Source organism: Hylobates moloch, unplaced genomic scaffold, assembly GCF_009828535.3.
Source record: "Hylobates moloch isolate HMO894 unplaced genomic scaffold, HMol_V3 SCAFFOLD_6, whole genome shotgun sequence".
Lineage (NCBI taxonomy): Eukaryota > Metazoa > Chordata > Mammalia > Primates > Hylobatidae > Hylobates > Hylobates moloch.
In genome coordinates this window covers 53,564,193-53,586,912 of record NW_026652281.1, presented here as the reverse complement: position 1 = coordinate 53,586,912, position 22,720 = coordinate 53,564,193, and the positions used below count along the sequence as shown (strand labels likewise).

Below are 22,720 nucleotides of genomic sequence, written 5' to 3'. Positions count from 1 at the left end.
CTTCAGGGAAGATGTTTTTTGCTTCTATCCCTCATCCGGAAACTGGGTATTTTTCCCAGGCTGGGCAGCAGCAGGTTTTCCTAACCCTTGCCTAAGGGCAGGTAAGTTTTATTTCCACCCCTCCAAGAGAAGCAGTGCGTCTTTTCCTAGGTCTGAGGGCAAAAGACTGTCTTATTCTTACCCAAATGTCTTGAGGCTTTTGCTTTATATGAGAGAACGGTCTAGAGAAGTGGGCCTGGTTTTGTATCTATCCGTTAATGGCAGCCAGTCACCACTGGCCCACTTATGCTGTCAAGGAGAGCTCCCTGCATTTCTCCTAACCTGCCTTCAGTCTTTTTCATGAGCATTTAATGGAGTCATGTGTCAAAGAGCTTGCTAGCAAGGACAGGTTTCCCTTATGTCACAGACTTTCAACTTTCTAAACTGTGATGCTACTATACTTGCCCCTTAAATTTTGTAAACTTTACTTAATTTTTACATGTTTTTATGGGAACTGTGTTGCTCCTTTGATCTGCCAAAAGTGAAATAGTTTGGTTGTCCAGTGTCTTCATAAAAGAGCTTATCCCTCTTCAGAAATCACCTTACTTGGTTGACTTGTTACCTCGGTTTTCTGATGGGGTCAATAAAAGTTAGGATTTTGTAGTTTATTTGGCTTTTTCTTACTGTTAGGTGGTAGCCTCTCTTGTGGCTTTCTAAAGCCTAAGCAGAAGCAGAACTTCATGAAACTTTTGTGATGTATGTCTGTCTCCCTTGTGTGTGTCTTCTTAGTCTAAATGTAAAATGTATTTTTTCATTTGTTTTTTTCTAATTTTATTTTTTTATTTTGTAAAATGTATTTCTTAACATAGATCAAGGCTAATTTTTTTTTTTAAGTAGTTCAAGTCTAAAATTTTTTGAAAGCCAACTTTTTAGGAGTGTTTGCAACTGGTTCCATATTTTATGGTCCAGAATTACTTTCTTGGGAGTACGTTACCTTTGAGGATAGCCGCTTCCTTAGACTTCTTTCATTATTCTTTTGGTTTATTGACATGACTTTTCCTTAGGGAATACTTTAATATTCTTGGTCCCTAAAAGCCTTTCCTTTATCAAGAAATGGATAGGTAGAAAAACTACTATGATTTCTTAAATATCTGCTCTGAACAATTGATAATTTAAGAAATTACAGCCGTGTTCTCTGTGATCCTCAATTGCCCAAAGAAATTAGTCCCTATTGGAAAAGTCCATTCGTACTCCTAAGAAATAATTAATTTAGATAATTTGACTAAAGAAACTCAAATTTTCTAATACTTTTATACCATTTACATTTTTATTTAGAGTTTTGGAGGCTGGAAAGGCAAATGTTATTTTACCAAGAAGTTCACCAAGTGGAATAACTCATGTGATTGCCAGTAATGCAAGAATTAAAGATGAGAAAGAAAAAGATAACTTTAAGGCTCCATTTTATCCCATTCAGTATCTAGGGGATTTTCTTTTAGAGGTAAGTAAAATAAATAGTAAACATTTTATTTTGTTTCATGTGTTCATTTTATAAAATACCAGTATAGTAAAATATATATTAAAGTTGTGTTCTAAATTTTGAAAATATATTGATAGTAATTTAAATGACACTTTTTAAAGGCAGTGGCTCTCAATTACTTAAATATTCATGAATACTTCCTATAGATTTGAAAGAAGCTTACTTGTTAAGTTTAACATTAAGTATTTTAATGTCAGTATAAATAAAATAGTAGAATATAGTATTATATAGTATTGTATGAGAATTTGGGGTTGTTTTTCCTTTGGAAAAGAGAGAGCTATTTCTAAGGGTTTAGAAATACTGTCCTGTCCTATTCCCCTACATCCTCCTCCTTACTTGGTGTGGATAATGCTCCTCAAGTTGTTTGAATGGGCATCAAACCCTAGAAGAAACTGTCCAGGAGATAAGCAAAGAAGAATTTTAAGAGCACTCAGGGGAGAAGAGAACCCTTAGTATGTCCAAAAACGACCTTGATAGAGGAAAAATCATCTTCATTGTTTCCCATCTTGTAGATACCATTATGTTTTATCTAATACTTTATGTCAGAGATCTGGGAATTACCCTTAAAATCTTTCTCTCCCTTACTCCTCACATCTGTCAACTACTAAGTCTTATTGATTTTATCTCAAATGTTTCTTGAATCAAACCACTTCTCTCCTTCTGTACTAACATCATTGAGTTTACCATCTTTACTCTGCACTTCTGTACTAGCATCATAGTGAGTTTATCATCTTTCCTCAGCACTCCTGGAATAGGCTTATGATTACTCTTCCTGTAACTCTACCTTTTTACTCTAATTTCCTAGTTACTCATTCTTTTTCCTTAGTATATTCTAGTTCATTCAGAAAGAGCAATCAAAATGCTCTTTCTAAAACAATTTTGATCCTGTCACTCACCTACGTAAAACCCTTCAGTGGCTGCCCATTGCTCTTAGGACAAAGTCCTAAATCTCTAATATGGCTTACAAGTTCCCACAAGATTCCTGTCATTTCTGTCTTTTCAATTGTATCCTGCTTCACTCTTATCTATGCTCACTATGCTATATGAAAACTCCTTCTCCCAGTGTCTTAAATAAGCTAAGCTTCTCCTAACTCAGTGTCTTCTCAAAAGATATTTTCTCCTCCTGAAAAGTTATTCTTCACTACTCCTTCACTCTGTGGGTTTTCCTGCCTTCTGCTTATCTTTGAGGTTCCTGTTACAGTGTTACTCTACAGGGAAGCCTCCTTGATCCCCTTACTCAGTGAGGTTCACCTATATGTTCTCATAGCATTATTTAGCTTGGTACTCCTTACAATTACAGTTAAGTAATTGATTATTTGGTTAATGTCTGTTTCCCCATGTAGACCAAAAGCTCCTTGTCAATCAGGCATCATGTCTGTCTTTTCCACTGTTTTATTCTGATCACCTCACAAAGAGCCTGGCACATGGGTTCTCATTCAATATTTGTTAATAGAGAATTTGTGAAGGATATTTGAGTCTTCCAGAATTACATGTAATATATCATTATATAGTTGCCTTTCCCTAATGAGTAGCAGCAATGGATATTGGAAATTTGACCTTAGTTCAAGGAATGGGTCTGCTCGGACTGTGGATAATCTCATTGTCCTTGACAGTCATTAGTTAGGAATGAGCATGTGAACCAGTTCTGATCAATGGGTCATGAAGAGAAGTATGTAAGAGCTTCTAGGAAATTGCTTTCTCATAATGAGAAGAAAGCCACTGACGGGCTGACTCCTACTAGTTATGAACACAGAAGAATGTAACCTGAAATACTACTGGTTAACCATGAAAAGAACTAGCCGTAGGGTGAAACCAGCCCTGTAGTTAGCAGAGTGTAGACATAGACTCTAGACCCTGGCGCTACTTAAGTTGCTGGATTAAACAACACTGAAACCTGTTTTACGATTAGATCACATTGCTCTTCTGTGTAGTAATTGATGTCCATGTTGTTTAAGTTAGTTTGGGTTGGTTTTCTATTATTTGCAGCCAAAAGCACACTCTCTGATAGACCTCTCTGAATAGTTTAAATGTAGTATTAACTATGAACAGAACGAAAGTTGTTCTTAACTAGATTAGTAAAGGTATATTAATTTTCTTTTTTACTTGGAAAATAATGCTTAAAGTGCAACATATACCATGCATTATCTACAATACTATTTTGCAGTATTCTTAACAACATTCATATCCGGCTGCTGAAATAGTGGGGGGCAGCGATAGTATATCAACCACATAGCAGATAATCTCCAACTTATATTTGGTTTTAGAATACATTGTTTTATAAGTTCTGGATCAAACAGCTGGGAGTTCATAACCAATCCAAATAAGGAAGGCATATTGTGATCACTTCTGATCACAGAAGAAGAGAAATTAGAAAGTTAACCATATTTCAGTGTCTTGCTTTTCTTCAGTATAGATCATATTCCAGTCCTCATTAGATGGATCTTGAAGTGTCATCCAAGAAAAGCTGCCATGTAAAATGACTGAGTTGATAGTAACAAGCCAGGCGTGGTGGTTCTGTAATCCAAGCACTTTGGGAGGCTGAGGCAGGAGGATCACTTGAAGCTAGGAATTTGAGACCAGCCTAAGCAATGTAGCGAGACTCCATGTCTACAACAAATTTTAAAAATTTGCTGGATGTGGTGGCACACACCTATAGTTCTAGCTACTCTGAAGCTGAGGCAGGATTGCTTTAGCCCAGGATGTTGAGGCTGTAGTTAGCACTATGATTGTGCCACTGCACTCCAGCCTGAGCAACAGAGTGAGACCTTGTCTTTAAAAAGTTTTGTTTAACCCTCTTTTACTTTTTGAAAAGCTTCTGAGTACCAGAACTGGAAATCTGTGTATTTCAGGTTTATAGATATTTATTGAAGACCATCGCGGTACCAGGCATTATGCAATGCACTAGGAATATGAAAATGAATAAGACCATATATCACACTTTGAGATGCTTAGTATTTAGCAGTGGAGAAAAAGCGTGGACACTGTTACTTGCAATTCATATGAATCGTGCATTTGTAAAACTATGTGCAAGGTACAGGAATACAGAGGAACAAATGACTAACATATCTCAATTGTTTGGCCCAAGGAAGATTTCATAAAAATGAGAGGCTACCTAGGAATACTGAAAACTTATCTTGACTTAAGAAAGAAAAATGAACTACAGCAGTCTTATGGGAATATATTAGGAATAACAGAAACAGCATAGACTTTTTGAGCCAGATCAACTAATTCGTGGTCCAGATTTATAATGTAGCACTGTGACCATAGGAAAGTCATTTATTGTGTCCTTCAGTTTCTCCCTTTGTGTGTAGAAGCTAATACTACATTGCTTTGGTGGTTGTAAGAACTATTTGAGTAACAGTTACTGAGTGATTATTATGGGTCAGGCTGTATGTTAAGCATTTTACATGCTTGGTCATATTTAAACCTCATGTTCATGTGTGGTATGTATTATGACTCCATTTACTGCTTGGGATAAATTTTGAGGTAAAATGAGGGTAAGTAATTTGCCCAAGATCCCACAGCTGTCATGTATCAGAGCAGAAACTTAAAGCCAACCACTCAATAAATTTTAAGGTTTCTTTCCTCAAATATTCCTTTCCTAGATCCTTTTTGTCTCCCCATTTTGAGTATTATTAGATTTCCAGTCTCTTTGTAGGTAGTTAAAAAATAATAAATGCTGTAATTGATACCATAAACAAATATCTAGTCATAGGATTGTGAAATACTGTTTAAGCATCAGGGTATAAGTACAAGTCAAGAACCAAGTAGCACTCAAAGGACTACCTTTCTTGATTTATCTGTCTCTTCTTATGCATCTGGTCTAATCAGTTCATTCAAGTTGTGTGACAGACGCTTTGGCTGAATATTGGAATAAGACCTGGAGACCAGAGCATATCAGTTACACCTAGCCAAAGATAGGAAACTAAGTCAAATATCAGAATCAAAAGCCAACTCTCATTGCACAACTGTGTTGCCCTACTCCTAGATAATAGAATAAGTAGCTGATTAAGCAGGCTTTTAGTTATCCTTTAGTGCATAGCACTATACTTTATAAAATATACTAGTTTTGGACTGGCTTTGCTAGATTATAAAAGGAGACAAACACCTAACCCATTGCCTAGTACATAAGTTGACACTAAGATACTTATAGGGAATAAAAATGACTATTTATAGTTAAATAATTTCTTTATATTTCGTAAGAGTCACCAATTAGACAAAGTATTAGTGGCTTAGAGAAAAATATATGTGGATCATTTGTTTAGCTGTATAGAAAAAAGATTATTTAATTTCAAAACTTTCAAATGTTATACCTTCTGTATCAAGTTGTGATTTTTAAATAGTTAACTTATGTAGGGTACTAGTATCATACATCTTAATTTACAGATTCATATGTAGCATCTGAAATGGACACGTAAGTAAATATATTCAGGATTAGGAAACAGTTTATTTCTTGCCTTGTTGCTGATGATAGTGGTATGTTCCCTTGCATTCTCTGTAACGAGAATGTATATGGGATTAATTCATCCTGTATTCTGGACATTTTTTGAGGACCTAAGCCTATGGATTTATCCTCCCATTGCCAACCATGTAAAATTTAATGCCAGATACTCATTTCCCGCCACCTGCAAGTTGCGCTTAACAGAAATTGTTGTTGATACATTCTTTGGTCCCAGGAATAGGAAGGGAGAAAAGTCTTTATTTTCTTAGTTTTCAATTTCACCTTTCTGAGTTGCTGAAAAAGAAATTCAGTCAGCTATTCTCAGGGATTAGTCTGTGGTTTCAGGATTGCAGCCTGCTAAAAGGACGGCCCTCATTTTAACATAGGGAGCCAAGTGTGAGTGAGAGGGAACTAAAGATCACGTTATAGGCCTTAACACGTTTTGTTTTTTTTATAATTGTTCCCTAGGTAGACTGTGATTCTTCAGTCTCTTTGGGTAGAGATTGCGAATCTCTGAAAATAGCCTTTCTTTTTTTAGACGGAGTCTCACTCTGTTACCCAGGCTGGAGTGCAGTGGTGTGATCTCGTCTCACTGCAGCCTCCGCCTCCCAAGTTCAAGCAATTCTCCTGCCTCGGCCTCCCAAGTAGCTAGGACTACAGACATGTGCCACCACGGCCGGCTAATATTTGTATTTTTAGTAGCGATGGGGTTTCACCATGTTGGGCAGGATGGGCTTGGTCTTCTGACCTCGTGATCCACCCGCCTTGGCCTCCCAACGTTCTGGGATTACAGGCATGAGCCACCATGCCCAGCCTGAACAGCCTCTCCTAAGTACATTTTGGGAACGTCATGAACTTTTACTCCCAGCTGTTTATATTACTAAACTTAAAGAATTATATGTATAAGTATACATGCAATAAATTTTAAAATAATTATTGGAAGTTGATTTATGAATTTAGTTTGGGTTCCTTGGCAAGAGAAATTTAGTTGTTTGAGATAGAGCTACATTAAGATAGTTGTTGTTTATTGCTATTCAAGTAAGAGTATTGTGTAACCTTTTCCTCTCTGTGAGGGGTATATTTCAAGTGAGAAGTCTTACCAGGAAAAAACTGAAAAATAATCCAAGAAGAAGTCTGTCTATAATTGATGATTTGTAAAATCTAGATTGTAACTTTAGCTTGGACAGGGGCTAGATAAAATATTTTTGTTCTTGGTTATTCATAAAAACGACTTGTTGTTAGTAGATGAACAAAGCATTACCTTTTCTTGGGATATGCAGAAATCACTTTATTATTCAGGACCTTTACTATCATGATTTTTTCCCTGAAATTTTTATCAGTGTTTAATATCCTTTGATTTAAGAGGGTGCATTTTACCTACTTGTTTGACTAACAAAGTATTATAGTTAAGGTTGAGTACCATAAAAGGTGCATAATATTGAAAATACACTTAGATGATTGCCTAAACCATTTTTACATACATACAGAAAGAAATTCAGAATGATGAAGATTCCCAAACCAATTCTGTTTGGACTGAACATGGCAATGAAGAAAAAAACAAAGATTTAAGGAAAGATGCAGGATTTCTTGAAATGAAAGGTGCCTTAAGAGAGACCATGTATAGAACCCAGGTAAACTTTATAGGCTGAAAAACATACATTTCTGATTTTCTTATAGAATTGTTTGAGAGGCAAAGTATGGTGGAAAAAACAGATTTTGGAATCAGAAGGCTGGTGTTTGAACCATGTGTTTATAGTCTGTGACTTGAACATGTTAGGAAATTGTCCTATGTATAGTGTGTTCTCAACACGTGGTAATTACTTAAAAACTGTATGTTTAGGTAACATCGTGTGTCTTATAAAGCATTTTTCTTACCTGAGAGCACAATATATATTTATAATTCATGTAAATTCAAGTATTTATGTAGAATAAAATTTAAAAATACACAAATGAAGTCTATTTTGATTAACTTGTAAAACAATAAAACAGGAAGGACTTTGAACTTGGAGCAATAAAAAGTACCTCAAGAAAGCATATATATGGTGGCTGTCAAGTACAACTTTTCAAACAGCAGTAGCAACCACAAAAAGGACATTATTAGTTCTGCTCTAGAAGAGCTAATGTTCAGTTATGTTGACTTTCATATTGTGTTTTATAAAGCAGTCTGTTTGGTTAATTTATCAAATTATTAAGTTGATAATTATTAGTCTAAACTAAAAGTTTTATGTATAACTAGGAAGAAATTCAAAATAAATTTTTTTTCCATATCCGTCAAGTATTTTTGAAAGAGAATTCTAGGAATAATTTGGAACACTTTTTTTTTTTTTTTTTTGAGACAGAGTCTCGCTCTTTCGCCCAGGCTGGACTGCAGTGGCACTATCTCGGCTCACTGCAAGCTCTGCCTCCCGGGTTCACACCATTCTTCTGCCTCAGCCTCCCGAGTAGCTGGGACTACAGGCGCCCGCCATAGCGCCCGGCTAATTTTTTGTATTTTGTTAGTAGAGACGGGTTTCACCGTGTTAGCCAGAATGGTCTCGATCTCCTGACCTCGTGATCCGCCCGCCTCGGCCTCCCAAAGTGCTGGGATTACATAGTTCTTAAGAAATTGTATATGGCAAGATTTGCTAGAACTTTCCAAACTTAAAATATTTTTGCATTTTTTTCTGACTTTTCCAGTGTATGTTGATATTTATGTGACTTAGAAGACTACTTTTTGTAATTTACTACATGTGCATATTTTAATGAGAAGCTTGAGTTGATGTGCCTCTTGTGAAATATACGTTGTAAACCACAGTATATAGTATTTTTACATATAGAAAGGAATGTAAAATGAAGATGGAGTTATTAAAATAAATTTAGTTTTGAATAAACATGGCAAAAGAATAAAATAGAAATTTTGTAAGATAAATGGAAATCATTAAAATACATCTACAGTCATGTACACATAATGATGTTTTGGTCAACAACGGACCCCATATATGACAGTGGTCTCATTAGATTATAATACCATATTTTTACTGTATCCTTTCTATGTTTAGATACACCAATACTCAGCATTGTGTTGCAGTTGCCTACAGCATTTAATACTGTAACATGTCATAAAGATTTATGACTTAGGAGCGATAGGCCATACCATATAGACTAGGTGTGCAGTAGACTATACCATCTAGGTTTGTGTAGGTAGACTCTTGATGTTCGCACAATGACGAAATCACCTAATGATGTACTTCTCAAAACATATCCCCATCGTTAAGCAGTGCATGACTGTATATATGTCTTGAGTTCTTTTTAGGACTCAAATTATGTATGTAAAATTCAAGTAGAAATATCCTTTTTTAACAATGGCTATTTTGGTATAATGATTAAACAACATGATTTGTAATATTAATCGGAATTCAGCACATAGGTAAACTAAAGCATATATGTTAATGTACTATAAAGCTTTGTGAACTGAAAACAATTATGTTCTGCTTTATCTTACATAATTCAGAGGGCTCTTTACTCTATTTAACCTTGTATGTATATTTTATAAAACCTACGTTCCTGGATGGGTTTTTCTTTTGTGACTCGTGTTGATTGTGTTAAGGCTATATTTAATCCACAGACTTAACTAAATTACGTTTACAAACATGCAGAAAGAAATGCAAAATCATGATGAAGATGTTAATGCTGGTTCTATTTTGACTCAACATCACCAAAAAGAAAAATTCAGTGGTTCCAGTAAAGATGTGAAATTTGTTAAAATGAGAAATACCTTTGGAAGGCATATATATGAAAATCAGGTACAACTTTCCAAATTAAAAATAATTTATTTATTTTTAATATATATAGTGTTTATAGAACAGTTTTCTTTAGCTTTTAAAAAATATATAAAAATGAGTTATGTATCCAATAGCTAGATTAAGAAATAGAGCATTACCAGTTTTTAAGACCTGCTGTATTATTTTCTTTTTTCTTTTTATTTTTTTGAGATGGAGTCTCGCTCTGTTACCAGGCTGGAATGCAGTGGCATAATCTCAGCTCACTGCAACCTCTGCCTCCTGCGTTCAAGCAATTCTCCTGCCTCAGCCTCCCGAGTAGCTGGGACTACAGGCACACGCCCGGCTAATTTTTGTAATTTTTTCAGTAGAGACTGGGTTTCACCATGTTGGCCAGGATGGTCTTGATCTCTTGACCTTGTAATCTGCCCACCTCGGCCTCCCAAAGTACTTGGATTACAGGCGTGAGCCACTGCACCCAGCCTGCTGTATCATTTTCTTTTTTCTTTTTTTTTTTTTTTGAGACGGAGTCTCGCTCTGTCGCCCAGGCTGGAGTGCAGTGGCGCAATCTCGGCTCACTGCACACTCCGCCTCCCAGGTTCACGCCATTCTCCTGCCTCAGCCTCTCCGAGTAGCTGGGACTACAGGCGCCCGCCACCACGCCCGGCTAATTTTTTTGTATTTTTAGTAGAGACGGGGTTTCACCGTGGTCTCGATCTCCTGACCTCGTGATCCGCCCGCCTCGGCCTCCCAAAGTGCTGGGATTACAAGCGTGAGCCACCGCGCCCGGCCTGCTGTATCATTTTCTAATGCATCCCCTTTCTCCCTCTTACCTAGAAGTAATCTTTGTCTTAGAATTTATGTTATTTTCTTATTTTTCATTATAGTTTTAACAGCTGTGTGAGTATCTCTAACTGATATGGTTTAGCTTTGTCTATTCATGAACATTTTATAGTTTATGTTTATAGACTTCTTTTGCTGGTGTATATAAAATTTTATTGTTTGACTATGCCACAATTATATCTTTTATCCATTTTACTGTTGATAAGCCTTTGGGCTTCTTTTTATTGGTTTATGTGTTTGATTGTTAAGTTTTTGCAATTATGAACAATTCTATGAATAATATGAACAATATCTTGTATACCTCTTGGGATACATGTTTAGTAATTTCTCTAGCTTAGTTGGTATATTCCTAGGAATGGATTTGCTGGGTCATAAGGACTGTGCATGTTAAACTGTACTAGGCAATGTCCAACTTTTTTCAAAATATTTTACTAATGTACACCTACTCTGTCAATGGATGAGATTTTCTGTTGTACGTACTTCTTTATTTTTATTTTTATTTTTTTGAGATGGAGTTTCACTCTAGTTGCTCAGGCTGGAGTGCAATGGCGCAATCTCAGCTCACCACAACCTCCGCCTTCCAGGTTCAAACGATTCTCCTGCCTGAGCCTCCCAAGTAACTGGGATTACAGGCATGTGCCACCACACCTGGCTAATTTTGTATTTTTAGTAGAAACGGGATTTCTCCATGTTGGTCAGGCTGGTCTCTAACTCCCGACCTCAGGTCATCTGCCAGTCTTGGCCTTCCAAAGTGCAGAGATCACAGGCGTGAGCCACCGCGCCCGGCCGTACTTCTTCATTTTTTAATGTGATATACTTGTATGAAAGTCACTCTTGAGTTTATTTGGATTTTGTAACATATGTCCTTGATGTTGAGATTTAATTGTGGTCTAAATACATGTAGAAGGAAATTAAGAAAAAAGGTGAAGATACTCAAAGGAGTTATACTTTGAGGAGAAAACGCAAGAAAGAAAAAGAAAGCAATTGCAAGAAAGATGTTGAACATGAAAAAATAAAAAGTACCTTAAGAAGGCACATATATAATAGAGATCAGGTAAAGCTTCGTAAGCTAAGCTATAGCTTTCTTTTTTATTTTTTGGCTGTTCTCTAATATAATCTAGATATATAATACTACATGTTTTAAGAAAAAATCTTGAGTCAATCTGGTGTAATATTCATAGTTAATATTCCAGTTAACTTTGGTTCACAGTAAATGTATTTATACATGCATATACAAAGAAATCTGAGTTAATAATCAAGGTATTCAGTGAATTTTGTTTTGCCTGAATGTGATGAATAAGAAAAGGAAACTGGAAAAGACTATTTCTTAAAATGAAAAAATCTTTAAAACTACACGTGTGGGCCGGGCGTGGTGGCTCACGCTTGTAATCCCAGCACTTTGGGAGGCCGAGGCGGGCGGATCGCGAGGTCAGGAGATCGAGACCACGGTGAAACCCCGTCTCTACTAAAAATACAAAAAAAAATTAGCCGGGCGTGGTGGCGGGCGCCTGTAGTCCCAGCTACTCGGAGAGGCTGAGGCAGGAGAATGGCGTGAACCTGGGAGGCGGAGCTTGCAGTGAGCTGAGATTGCACCACTGCACTCCAGCCTGGGCGACAGAGCGAGACTCCATCTCAAAAAAAAAAAAAAAACAAAAAAACTACATGTGTGTATATTTGGATAATACTTTCTAATGTAAATTTTATTTTTTATTTTGCTCTTTCTTTTGTATAGTACGGACCATTTTTAATGAGATGTCTTGTTTTTAAAATTGAATGCTTGGGTAAATTTTCTCTAGAGTATGACTTTTTTTTACAATCTAAACCATACCATGGGCTGGATGCGGTGGCTCACACCTGTAATCCCAGCACTCTGGGAGGCCAACGGGGCAGATGGCTTGAGCTCTGGAGTTGGAGACCAGACTGGGCAACATGGTGAAACCCCATGTCTACCAAAAATACAAAAAAATTAGCTGGCATCATAGTGGGTGCCTGTGGTCCCAGCTGCTTGGGAGGCTGAAGTAGGAGGTTTGCTTGAGCCTTGGAGGCAGAAGTTGCAGTGAGCCAAGATTGCATCACTGCACTCCAGCCTGGGTGACAAGAGTAAGACCCCATCTCAAAAATAAATACCTAAATACATAAATAAATGCCATTTTATGTATATATGCATATATTCAGAAGAATTTCAGGAAAATGATAAAGGTAAATAAGTAATGAGTTTTGTGTTGTATGACCATGGCAACAACAAAAAAGCAGTTCCAGGAACGATTTGGAAGAGAATAAAGTGAAAAGTGCCTTAAGAAAGTACATATGTTGGCAGGAGCAAATAAAAAGAGTAAAAAGAAAAAAAAAAGAAAGAAAGTACATATGTAAATATCAGTTAATTATTTACAAATTGAAATTTTGCTTTTTGAGTCTTTCATTGTGTAATCTTGATATATGATTGTGAGGATCTTTGCTGTGGTTAACAAGGTATGAATGTGTTCCTCTTATATTGTCCTTTGTGATATCATCTGTGTTGACACTGTCTTTAGTACATTTTCTAAAGTCATTTTACTTTGCTATATGCAGGAAGAAATGAAAAATTCTATTTTTGCTGAATATGCCAAAGAATCAAAAGCCATGGCTATCAAGACAGATGTGGATGTTGTTGAAATAAAAAATACCTTAAGGAAGCACATATATAGAGCTCAGGTAAAACTTGGGACATGAAAAATTTTGTATAATATTGTGTCCTACTGTAGTGTATTCAAAATATAATTATATATACATATACACATATGATTCATTAGTATGTTTAATATGTCTTAAAATGATTTTCTTTATTAGTCTATTTTACAGTAATGTATTTGGGCATTTAGTAAATAGGCTGAATTCTGTGCTATTTATACCTCAATAATGTCACAGATAAGTCATGTGTTTGAAGTCTTGGCCATAAATTCTTTGCCTAGACCAATGCCCTGAAGTGTTTCCCCTATGTTTTCTTCTAGTAGTTTCGTAGTTTCAGGTTTTACCTGGAAGTCTTTAATTCATTTTGAGTTGATTTTTGTATATGGTGAAGAAATAACAGTCTAGTTTTCATTCTGCTTATGATTATCCAGTTTTCCCAACATCATTTATTGAAGACTGTCCTTTCCCCTGTGAATGTTCTTGGAACCTTGTCCAAAATCAGTTTGCTTTAAATATGTGGATTTATTTTTGGGTTCTCTGTTCTTCACTGGTCTATATGTCTGTTTTTATACCAGTACCATGTTGTTTGGGTTACTATAGCTTTGTGGTGTACTTTGAAGTCAGGTAGTGTGTGCCTCCAGCTCAGCATTGCTTTGGGTATTTAGGGTCTTTTGTGGTTGTTTACAAATTTTAGGATTGTTTTGCCTGTTTCACAGAAGAATGTCATTGATGTTTTGGTACGGATTCCATTAAATTTGTAGATTACTTTGGGCAGTTTGGTTATTTTAACCATATTCTTCAAACTCATGAACATGAAATGTCTTTCCATTTGTTTGTGTCCATGTCAATTTCTTTCATCAGTGTTTTTTAGTTTTTTCTTTGTAGAGATCTTTCACCTCCTTGGTTAAATATATTCCTAGGTATTTTATAATTTTTAGAGCTCTTGTAAATGGGATTGCTTCCATGATTGATTTATAGCTAGTTCATTATTGGCATATAGAAATGCTACTGATTTTTGAATGTTAGCTTTTTATCTCACAGCTTTACTGAATTCATTTATCAGTTTTAAGTGATTTTTTTTGTCAAGTCTTCATGTTTTTCTACGTATAAGATCATGTCGTCTCCAGAGAGGGACAATTTTACTTTTCCAATTTGGATACCTTTTCTTTCTTTTCCTTGCCTGATTGCTCTGGTGAGGATGACTTTATGTTGAATGAAAGTGGTAAAAGTAGGCGTTCTTTTCTAGTTTCAGTCCTTAGGGAATGGCTTTCATGTTTTTCCCATTTCACATAAGGTAGCTATGGGTTCGTCATGTATGACCTTTGTTATGTTGAAGTACTTCTGTGCCTAGTTGGTTGAGAGTTTTCATCATGAAGGGATGTTGAAGAAATTTTATTAAATGCTTTTTAACATATATTGAAATGATCATATAGTTTTTGTCCTTCATTTTGTTTTTATTAATTTACTCATTTGTTTATGTTGAACCATCCTTACATCCTTGGGGTAAATACCACTTGATCATAGTGTATTGTCTCTTTGCTATGTTGTTGGATTTAGTTTGCTGGCATTTTGTTAAGGATTTTTGCATCTGCTTTTCTCAGGGATATTGCCCTGTAGTTTTCTTTTTGTGTTGTGTCTTTGTCTGGTTTTGGTATCAGGGTAATGGTGGCCTTGTAGAACGAGTTAGGAAGAATTCCCTACCCTTCAGTTTTTTGAAACAGTTTAAAAAGTATTGTTGATAGTTCTTTATACATTTGGTCGAATTCAACAATAAAGTCTTTTAGTCCTGGGCTTTTTATTTGTTGTGACAGTTTTATTTATTATGTTCAGGTTTTCTGTTTCTTTCTGATTCAGTCTTGGTAGGTTATATGTGTCCAGGAATTTATCCATTTCCCCTAAGTTTTCTGATTTGTTAGTGTATAGTTCATAATAGTCTCGAATATTCTTTTGTGTTTCTGTGATATCGATTGTAATGTGTCCTTTTTCACTTCTGATTTTATTTGGGGTTTTTTCTTTTTTGTCTTTGTTAGTCTTGCTAATGGCTGATTGATTTTATCTTTTAAAAAAATTTAACTTATTTGTTTCATTGATCCTTTGTGTTTTTAAGTCTATTTTGTTTTGTTCTACTCTTTATTATTTATTTAAAATTTATTTATGTTATATATCTTTAATAAATATTAATTTATAATTAATTGAAATAATAATAGATCTTTATTATTTCCTTCTACTAATTTGGGGTTTGGTTTGTTCTCGCTGTTCTTGTTCCTTGAGGTGCATTGTTAAGTTGATTATTTGAGATCTTTCTACTTTTTAGATATAGGCATTTTTTCTATAAATGTTCCTTTTAGCACTGCTTTTGCTGTATTCTATAGGTTTTGGTATGTTGTGTTTCCATTTTTATTTATTATAAGAAATGTTTTATTTCCTTCTCAATTACTTCATTGATCCAATGGTCGTTTAGGAACATGTGATTTTATTTACATGTATTTGTACAGTTTCCAAAGTTTTTCTTACTGATTTTTAGTTTTATTCCATTGTTGTCTGAGAAAGATACTTGATATGACTTCAGATCTTTTCAAATTTGTTGAGACTTGTTCTGTGGCCTAATGTCTATCCTGACTGAAGAATGTCCCATATACTAATGAGAAGAATGTGTATTCTGCAGCTGTTAGATAAAATGTTCTCTAAATGTCTGTTAGGTTCATTTGTTCTAAAGTGCAGTTTAAATCCAATGTCTGTTTTTTTAATTTTCTGTTTCAATAATCTGTCCAATGCTTAGAGTGGGATATTAAGAGTCCCCAACTGTTATACTGTGTTGAAGTCTCTGTCTCCCTCTGGATCTAGTAATATTTGCTTTATATATCTGGGTGCTCCAAGTTGGATACATAGATATTTAGAATTGTTATATCTTCTTGCGGAATTGATCTTTTTATCAGTGTGTAATGACCTTCTTTATCTCTTTTTACAGTTTTTAACTTAGAAAGTTTTTTCTGATGTAAGTATAGCTACTTCTGCTCGCTTTGGTTTCCGTTCTTGTGGAATATCTTTTTCCATTCTTCTTCACTTTCAGTCTTTATGTGTTTTAACAGGTGGAGAGAGTTTCTTATAGGCAACACACTGCTTTTTTAATACGTGTAGCCAGTCAGCCAGTCTATATCTTTTATGTGGAGAATTTAATCCATCTACATTCAAGGTTATTATGGGTGAGGACTTACTCCTGTTATTTTGTTAATTGTTTTGTGGTTGTTTTGTGTGTCCTTTTTTCATTTCTTCTTTTTACTGTTTATCATTGCAGTTGGGTGGTTTTTTTTTTTTTTTGTATTGGTAACATTTGGCTCTTTTCTCATTTGTATTTTTGCTTTACAGTGAGTTTTATACTTTCTTGTGTTTTCATGGTGGTAGATATCATCCGTTTGCTTCCAATTGTAGGACTTGTGTAAACATTTCTTGTGTGGTTGGTCTGTTAGCAATGAATTCTCTGTTTTTGCTTGTCCGGGAAATACTTTATTTCTCCATTATTTTTGAAGGGTAGGTTTTCTGGGTATAATATTCTTGCCTGTTGAGTTGGGTTTGTTGTTCTTGTTTTTGTTTTTTTTCCTTTCAGTACTATGAATGTGTCATCTTATTCTTTCCTGGCTTACGAGGCTTCTGCTGAGAAGTCTGTTGTGACCCTGATTGGGATTTCCTTATATGTGACTTTATGCTTTTTCTCTTGATGTTTTTAGAATTCTTTGTCTTTGACTTTTGATAGTTTGACTGTAATGTGCGTTGGAGACCTTTGAGAATTGAATCTATTTGGAAATAGCTCTTACAACACTTGGGATGTTTTCAGCTATTGTTTTTAAAATAGGTTTTCTATGCCTTTGCCCATCACTTCTCCATCTGGAACTCTCAAAATTGGAATATTTCATTACTTTATGGCTTCTCATATGTCATTTAGGCTTTTTTTCGTTTTGTCTGTTATTTCAAAAGACCTGTCTTCATGTTTAGAAATAGTTTCTTTTGCTTGATCTAGTCTATTGCTGAAGCTCTCTGTTATATTTTTTATTTCATTCACTGAATTCTTAAGTTCCAGGATTTCTATTTGGTTCTTTTCTATGATTATCTCTTTGTTGAATTTCCCATTGAGATCATAAATTATTTTCCTGCTTACTTTGTATTGTTCATCTGTGTTCTTTTGTATCTCACTGAGTTTTTTTAATATCATTTTAATTTTTTTCAGGAATTTCATTGATTTCCTTTTTGTTGGAATCTGTTGCTGGAGAATTATTGTGTTCCTTTACAGGTGCCATGTTGTCTTGCTTTTTCACCTTTCTTGTGTAGTTATGTTGCTATCTGTGTATCTGGTGTAACAGTCACTTCAAATTTTGTGAATTGGTTTTCATAGGTTTTTTCTGTAGTTGTATCTATAGCGTTGTTTGGATAGAGTGCTTTAGTTTTGCCAGATGTGAGCACATTGGTGTAGTCTCCATATGATTCTTCATCTGTAGTCATCCACAATGTTATCTTTGAGTTTGTCAGTGGCTTAGGCTACATTTGTTAGTGGAGGCTATGATGAAGTGTTGCTGGGGATGTGGACACAGGCATGTGGTCCTTGGGCAGCACTGGTGGTGGCAGCTGGCTGTGCATGCTGGTTCTTGGGTCCTGGGCAATATACATGGACACCAGTCATCGCAGGTCTGGGTAGGCCAATCCCTTTGCCTCCTGGTGGCTTGCTTGGGTGCCAGCAGTGACAGTAGTGGGATGAGTGGGTCCTCAGGTCTCTGGGTGGTGTGCATGGCATTCGTGATGGCAGTAGTGGTTGCAGGCCAATCCTCAGGCCCCCAGGCAGCAAACATGGGTGCCAGCAGTGGTGGAAATAGGCTGAGCAGGCCAGGTGGCACATGTGGGTGGTTACCAGCAGCAGCAGCTTGACATGCTCATCCTTTGATCCCCCTAGTTGTTTGCATAGGTGCTTCTGGTAGCTGGTGTGATGGGTCGATCCACAGGTTCTCAGACGATGTGCTGGGGTCCCAGCAGCGGTGGCAGTTGAGTGGGCTGTCTAGGCCCCCAGATGGTGTATTTGGGCACCTGGTTGGTGAATGGGTGGGTTGATCCTGATGTTCCTGGATGACAAGTGCAGGTGGCATTGCCAGAGGCTGCATGCAGGTCTAATCTGTTTCTAGGCCCCTGACGGTGGGTGTGGCTGCCAGCTGTGGTAAGTGAGGCAGGTCTGTTCACAGGCCTCATAATCAGCGTGCTCAAGTGCCTGTTGCAGTGGGCCAGGTAGGCCTGTTATCAGGCCTCTTGATGGTGTGCACAGGCACCAGGAGCGTTAGACAGGGATGGGTTGATACCCATTCTCCCTGGCAGTGCACTTGGGCTCTGGTGGCAGTGCTAGTAATCGGAATAGCGTAGGCCTTTCCTCAGGCCCCCCGATAGCTCCTGCAGGCTCTGGCTGCAGCAGACAAGGCAGTCTGATCCCCACGTCCTCGTATTGTGCATTTACACAGTGGTGGCGGGTGGGGTAGCCCTGTCTTCAGGCTTCCAGATGGCACTTGTGGGCACCAGTGGCAGGCAGAGTGGATCTATCTGTAAGCCCTGGGACAACCCCCAGTGGGCCACTCCTCAGGCCTCCTGAAGCCACATGCAAGTGCATGACGACGCTGCTGCTGGGCAGGGTTTGAAACACACAGAAACTCTGTGGGACAGGGTTTCTGCCAGTGACAGAGGCCCCAGGCAGGTGGTTCTCAGGATCTGAGGAGCTCCTGCTTTGGCTCCTTTTGTCCTCAGGGTGGCCTCCCTGGTGCACTCCACCTCCTACTCCTCAGGATGTAGGACACTGTGTAGGTGAGAGTGCTGGCCACCTAGTTGCATTGTTGACTCCAGCTGGCATCATGACACTGCAGCTCTCTGGGTGGACAGGAATATCAGTGGGGCTCCTGGCTTGTGGGTATCCAGGGACTGTTGGGCCCCAGAGCAGGATGTAGTCTGGTAGTGTCTGGGCTCTCAAAATGGCGCCGTGCTGCAGCCTCTTGGGTGCCAGCAGATTATGTGGGACTCAGCGTGTACTCTTTCTTTGGAATAATGCTGTTGAGTGGACTCCAGGCAGCTTTCTAAACTAGTCTCTGGGCCCATGAGGACTAAGGGGCTCTCCAGTTGCTAGGATTGCAGGAATTCATGGTGGGAATGTGGATCTGTGTAGATCTCTCTTTTGTTTTTCCCATTCGTAGTGGGTAGTTTCTCCAGGCTCCTAGCCAGTCCCATTTGAGCCAGCTGCTTTGCTTCTCTGTCTTTGCTTGCCTCAGAGATTCCCTGCCACTTTTGAATTGTAATGTTCTCTCTTAGATGCCCTGTTCAGTGTGTGATTATCTACTCATTGTTTTAGTCCTTTGTGGAAGAGTTGAGTGCCAAGCACCTCAAAGTCAGCCATCTTGAAGCCCCCTTCTTCCAGGTTTTTTTTTTTTTTTTTTTTTTGAGACAGGGTCTAGCTCTGTTGCCCAGACTGGAGTGCAGTGGCGCAATCTCAGCTCACTACAACCTGCGCTTCCCAGGTTCAAGCAATTCTGCCTCAGCCTCCTGAGAGTAGCTGGGATTACAGGCGCCTGCCACCGCGCCTGTCTAATTTTTGTATATTTAATAGAGACGGGGTTTTGCCCTGTTGGCCAGGCTGGTCTCAAACTCCTGACCTCAGGTGATCTGTCCAGCTTGGCCTTCCAAAGTGCTGGCATTACAGGTGTGAGCCACAGCGCCCAGCCTCAGGGTATTATCTCTTTATTATATTTGTTGCAGATACTTTTCGAGGATAATCTTTTAAATATGCAATTATAGGTGTTTTAAAACAATAAGATTTGACATATGGTTATATAGCAAACATAACTGACGTTTTTTTCTCCTATGTACCCCTGTACAAAATGCTTTCCCCATTTATATTTCTAATAATTACGACACTAAGAACAATGGACCTCTTCAGATCTTCAAAGTGAATATGACTTAATTATTGTAATTTAGAAGGAGAAAATAGAGAAATGTTCATAGTCGTGAGAGTTCCCTAAAATAATAAAAGTTGCTAGTTTGAGTAAATATGAGCATCATATTAATTATAGCTATTAATGTGTTCCTGGATCTGTTTTATATGTTTTTCCAAGGTTTTGGGGAAGCCGAAATGTATTTTTCAGTCTTAAAATGTTGTTTTAATTATATGGTTGCTCTTTTGTAGGCTGTCAGATATAACTGCATTAGAATAGATAAACAACCAGTGTACAACGTAGAGGTAAGGGGCTTGGAGGAGCATTGGTGATGGGGGCAAAGAAGAAGTTTTGCGTTTTGTTATTATTAGTTATTTTGAATAAAAGTAATGTGTTGTATGCACAATAAAAGGTAGTGTGTTATATGCACAAATAAAGAAATATAGTTTCTGTAATCAGAAATGGTAAAAATATTCTGTCAAAACTCCCCCCAAAATTTCCATATAATAGTAAAAAATGATCACAAATGTTAAAAACACACCTTGTGCTTATGACAGGTGAAATATACATTCCTGTTCTCATGTTTCATAACTTTCATAATGACTACTTTTAGATTAAAATTTTTTGGTATGATAGTTACAAAAGTGTATTTTATTTAAAGAAAATGATACCTTTATTTTACATACTTTCATTTGAGAACAAAACAAACCTACAATATGTATATCCAGTCCATTGTTAAATTAGGGAGGGAATCGGGCTTGAGGCCCTTGTTTCCTTATGTATTCTTCTAAACTTGATTTTTTAATTCCATGTAGTCTTTTAGGGTATTTTTGACTCAAATTATTCAAAGTAGTTACTTTTATTATTAAGAATAGTTTGACCAAGGGGAATGTATTTTGTGAAGCTCTTAGAGTTATATAAATACACAACCTCAGAGTGATTTTATGATTCTCCCAATCAGTTTTCACTTTTTGCAAATATTGCTTGTGCTTGATGATATCTTAACATTTTTAAGATATTTTAACAGACAGAGTTCATTTTTAAGTTTAAAAGAAAACCAAAAAATAATTTTTCACCTAAAGAACTATGTCGTTGTAGCTTTCTCTTTTTTATCAACCAAACTGCAAATTCCTGTTAAAGATTTTCTTTTAGAGGTAGTATTTTCCCTTACTACTGAAGGCAACAGAAAATAACTAATATAACAAGTAATAAAATACATTCATACATATCATCGTCTTTGAACTACATAGTCTCATCCAGCAGCAAGGCCAGGAATTATCTTCATTTCACAGATGAGGAAATTAAAATTTGTTATTAGGCCGGACGCAGTGGCTTATGCCTGTAATCCCAGCACTTTGGGAGGCCGAGGCAAGTGGATCACCTTAGGTCAGGAGTTCGAGACCAGCCTGGCCAACATGGTGAAACCCCATCTCTACTAAGAATACAAAAATTAGCTGGGTATGGTGGCACACAGCTGTAGGCCCAGCTATTCAGGAGGCTGAGGCAGGAGAATCACTTGAACCTGGGAGACGGAGGTTGCAGTGAGCTGAGATCGCACCACTGCATTCCAGCCTGGGTAACAGAGTGAGACTCCGTCTCAGATAAATAAATAAATAATAAATTCTTACTAATTCATGATTTGATTGCAAAATTTTATCTTTCTTTTCTCTGAATCATAGAATCTTTCCTTTCTCAGGTTAAAAATGCTGAATTTCCCAGAGGTGTATTAAATTTAATTGAAAGCCTCATAGAAGGACAGTTTTTTAAAGAAGCAATTGAGGAACTTTGCACTTTGCAGGCACATTATATCCCTCCCGTATGTGTTCTTCATGCCCTTCTAGAGAACGTTCTACAGGTAAGAGCAGTCTTAAGGATTTATAATCTTTTTTTCAAAGAATGTTAAAATGTGAACATTTTCTCACTTTTTGTATGTTTACAGTTTATTTTCCCTGTTCAGTGTTTTTTTTTTCTTCATTTTACTAATGCAGTACCCATTTATTACCACTCTAATGTTTTCCAGCTATATACTAGGTACTACTCTTAGTGCTTTAGCTAATTATTTTCTCAGGATTTCTAAGATAATTTAGTTTTGGGGAAAAAGGTTATCTAATTTTTCTCACAGCAGTAAAGTATTGAATATAAAATTCAGATTACAGTGATCTAGAATTACATTTGGTAAATTACTCCATTAGTACATTGATGATTATAATTTTTATTTATAGTATACATAATGAACATACTCTTTGTTTAAAAAGAAAAAGAGACAAGGTCCTTCTCTGTTGCCCAGGCTGGACTGCAGTGGTGTGATCATGGCTCATTGTGGCCTCAACCTCCTGGGCTCAAGTAGTCCCCCTGCTTCAGCCTCCCAAGTAGCTGGGACTGTAGGCACATGCCACCATGCCTGGCTAATTTTTAAATTTTTTGTAGAGATGGAGTCTTGCTATGTTGCCCATGCTGGGAACATACCCAAACTGTGTAAACCAAAAGGAGCAAATATTTAAAGATAGGTTTCTAATCATGCCCTTCACCAAGGTGCTAATTTGATAGC

General features: G+C 37.0%; 1 protein-coding gene across 2 annotated transcripts in view; it reads left to right on the top strand.

Annotated features, from left to right (window-relative positions):
- The window catches only part of SLF1 (SMC5-SMC6 complex localization factor 1), a 92,970-nt gene that overhangs the window by 20,277 nt on the left and 49,973 nt on the right, over window positions 1-22,720 (top strand). Inside the window, exons 5-11 of one of the 2 annotated variants that reach the window (XM_032156811.2) lie at window positions 1,315-1,477; window positions 7,445-7,588; window positions 9,593-9,739; window positions 11,463-11,612; window positions 13,127-13,249; window positions 20,424-20,477; window positions 21,869-22,027. In XM_032156811.2, coding sequence (XP_032012702.1) covers window positions 1,315-1,477; window positions 7,445-7,588; window positions 9,593-9,739; window positions 11,463-11,612; window positions 13,127-13,249; window positions 20,424-20,477; window positions 21,869-22,027 — 940 coding nt within the window. The remainder of the gene's footprint in view (window positions 1-1,314; window positions 1,478-7,444; window positions 7,589-9,592; window positions 9,740-11,462; window positions 11,613-13,126; window positions 13,250-20,423; window positions 20,478-21,868; window positions 22,028-22,720) is intronic. The other variant, XM_058440709.1, reaches the window with a different exon arrangement.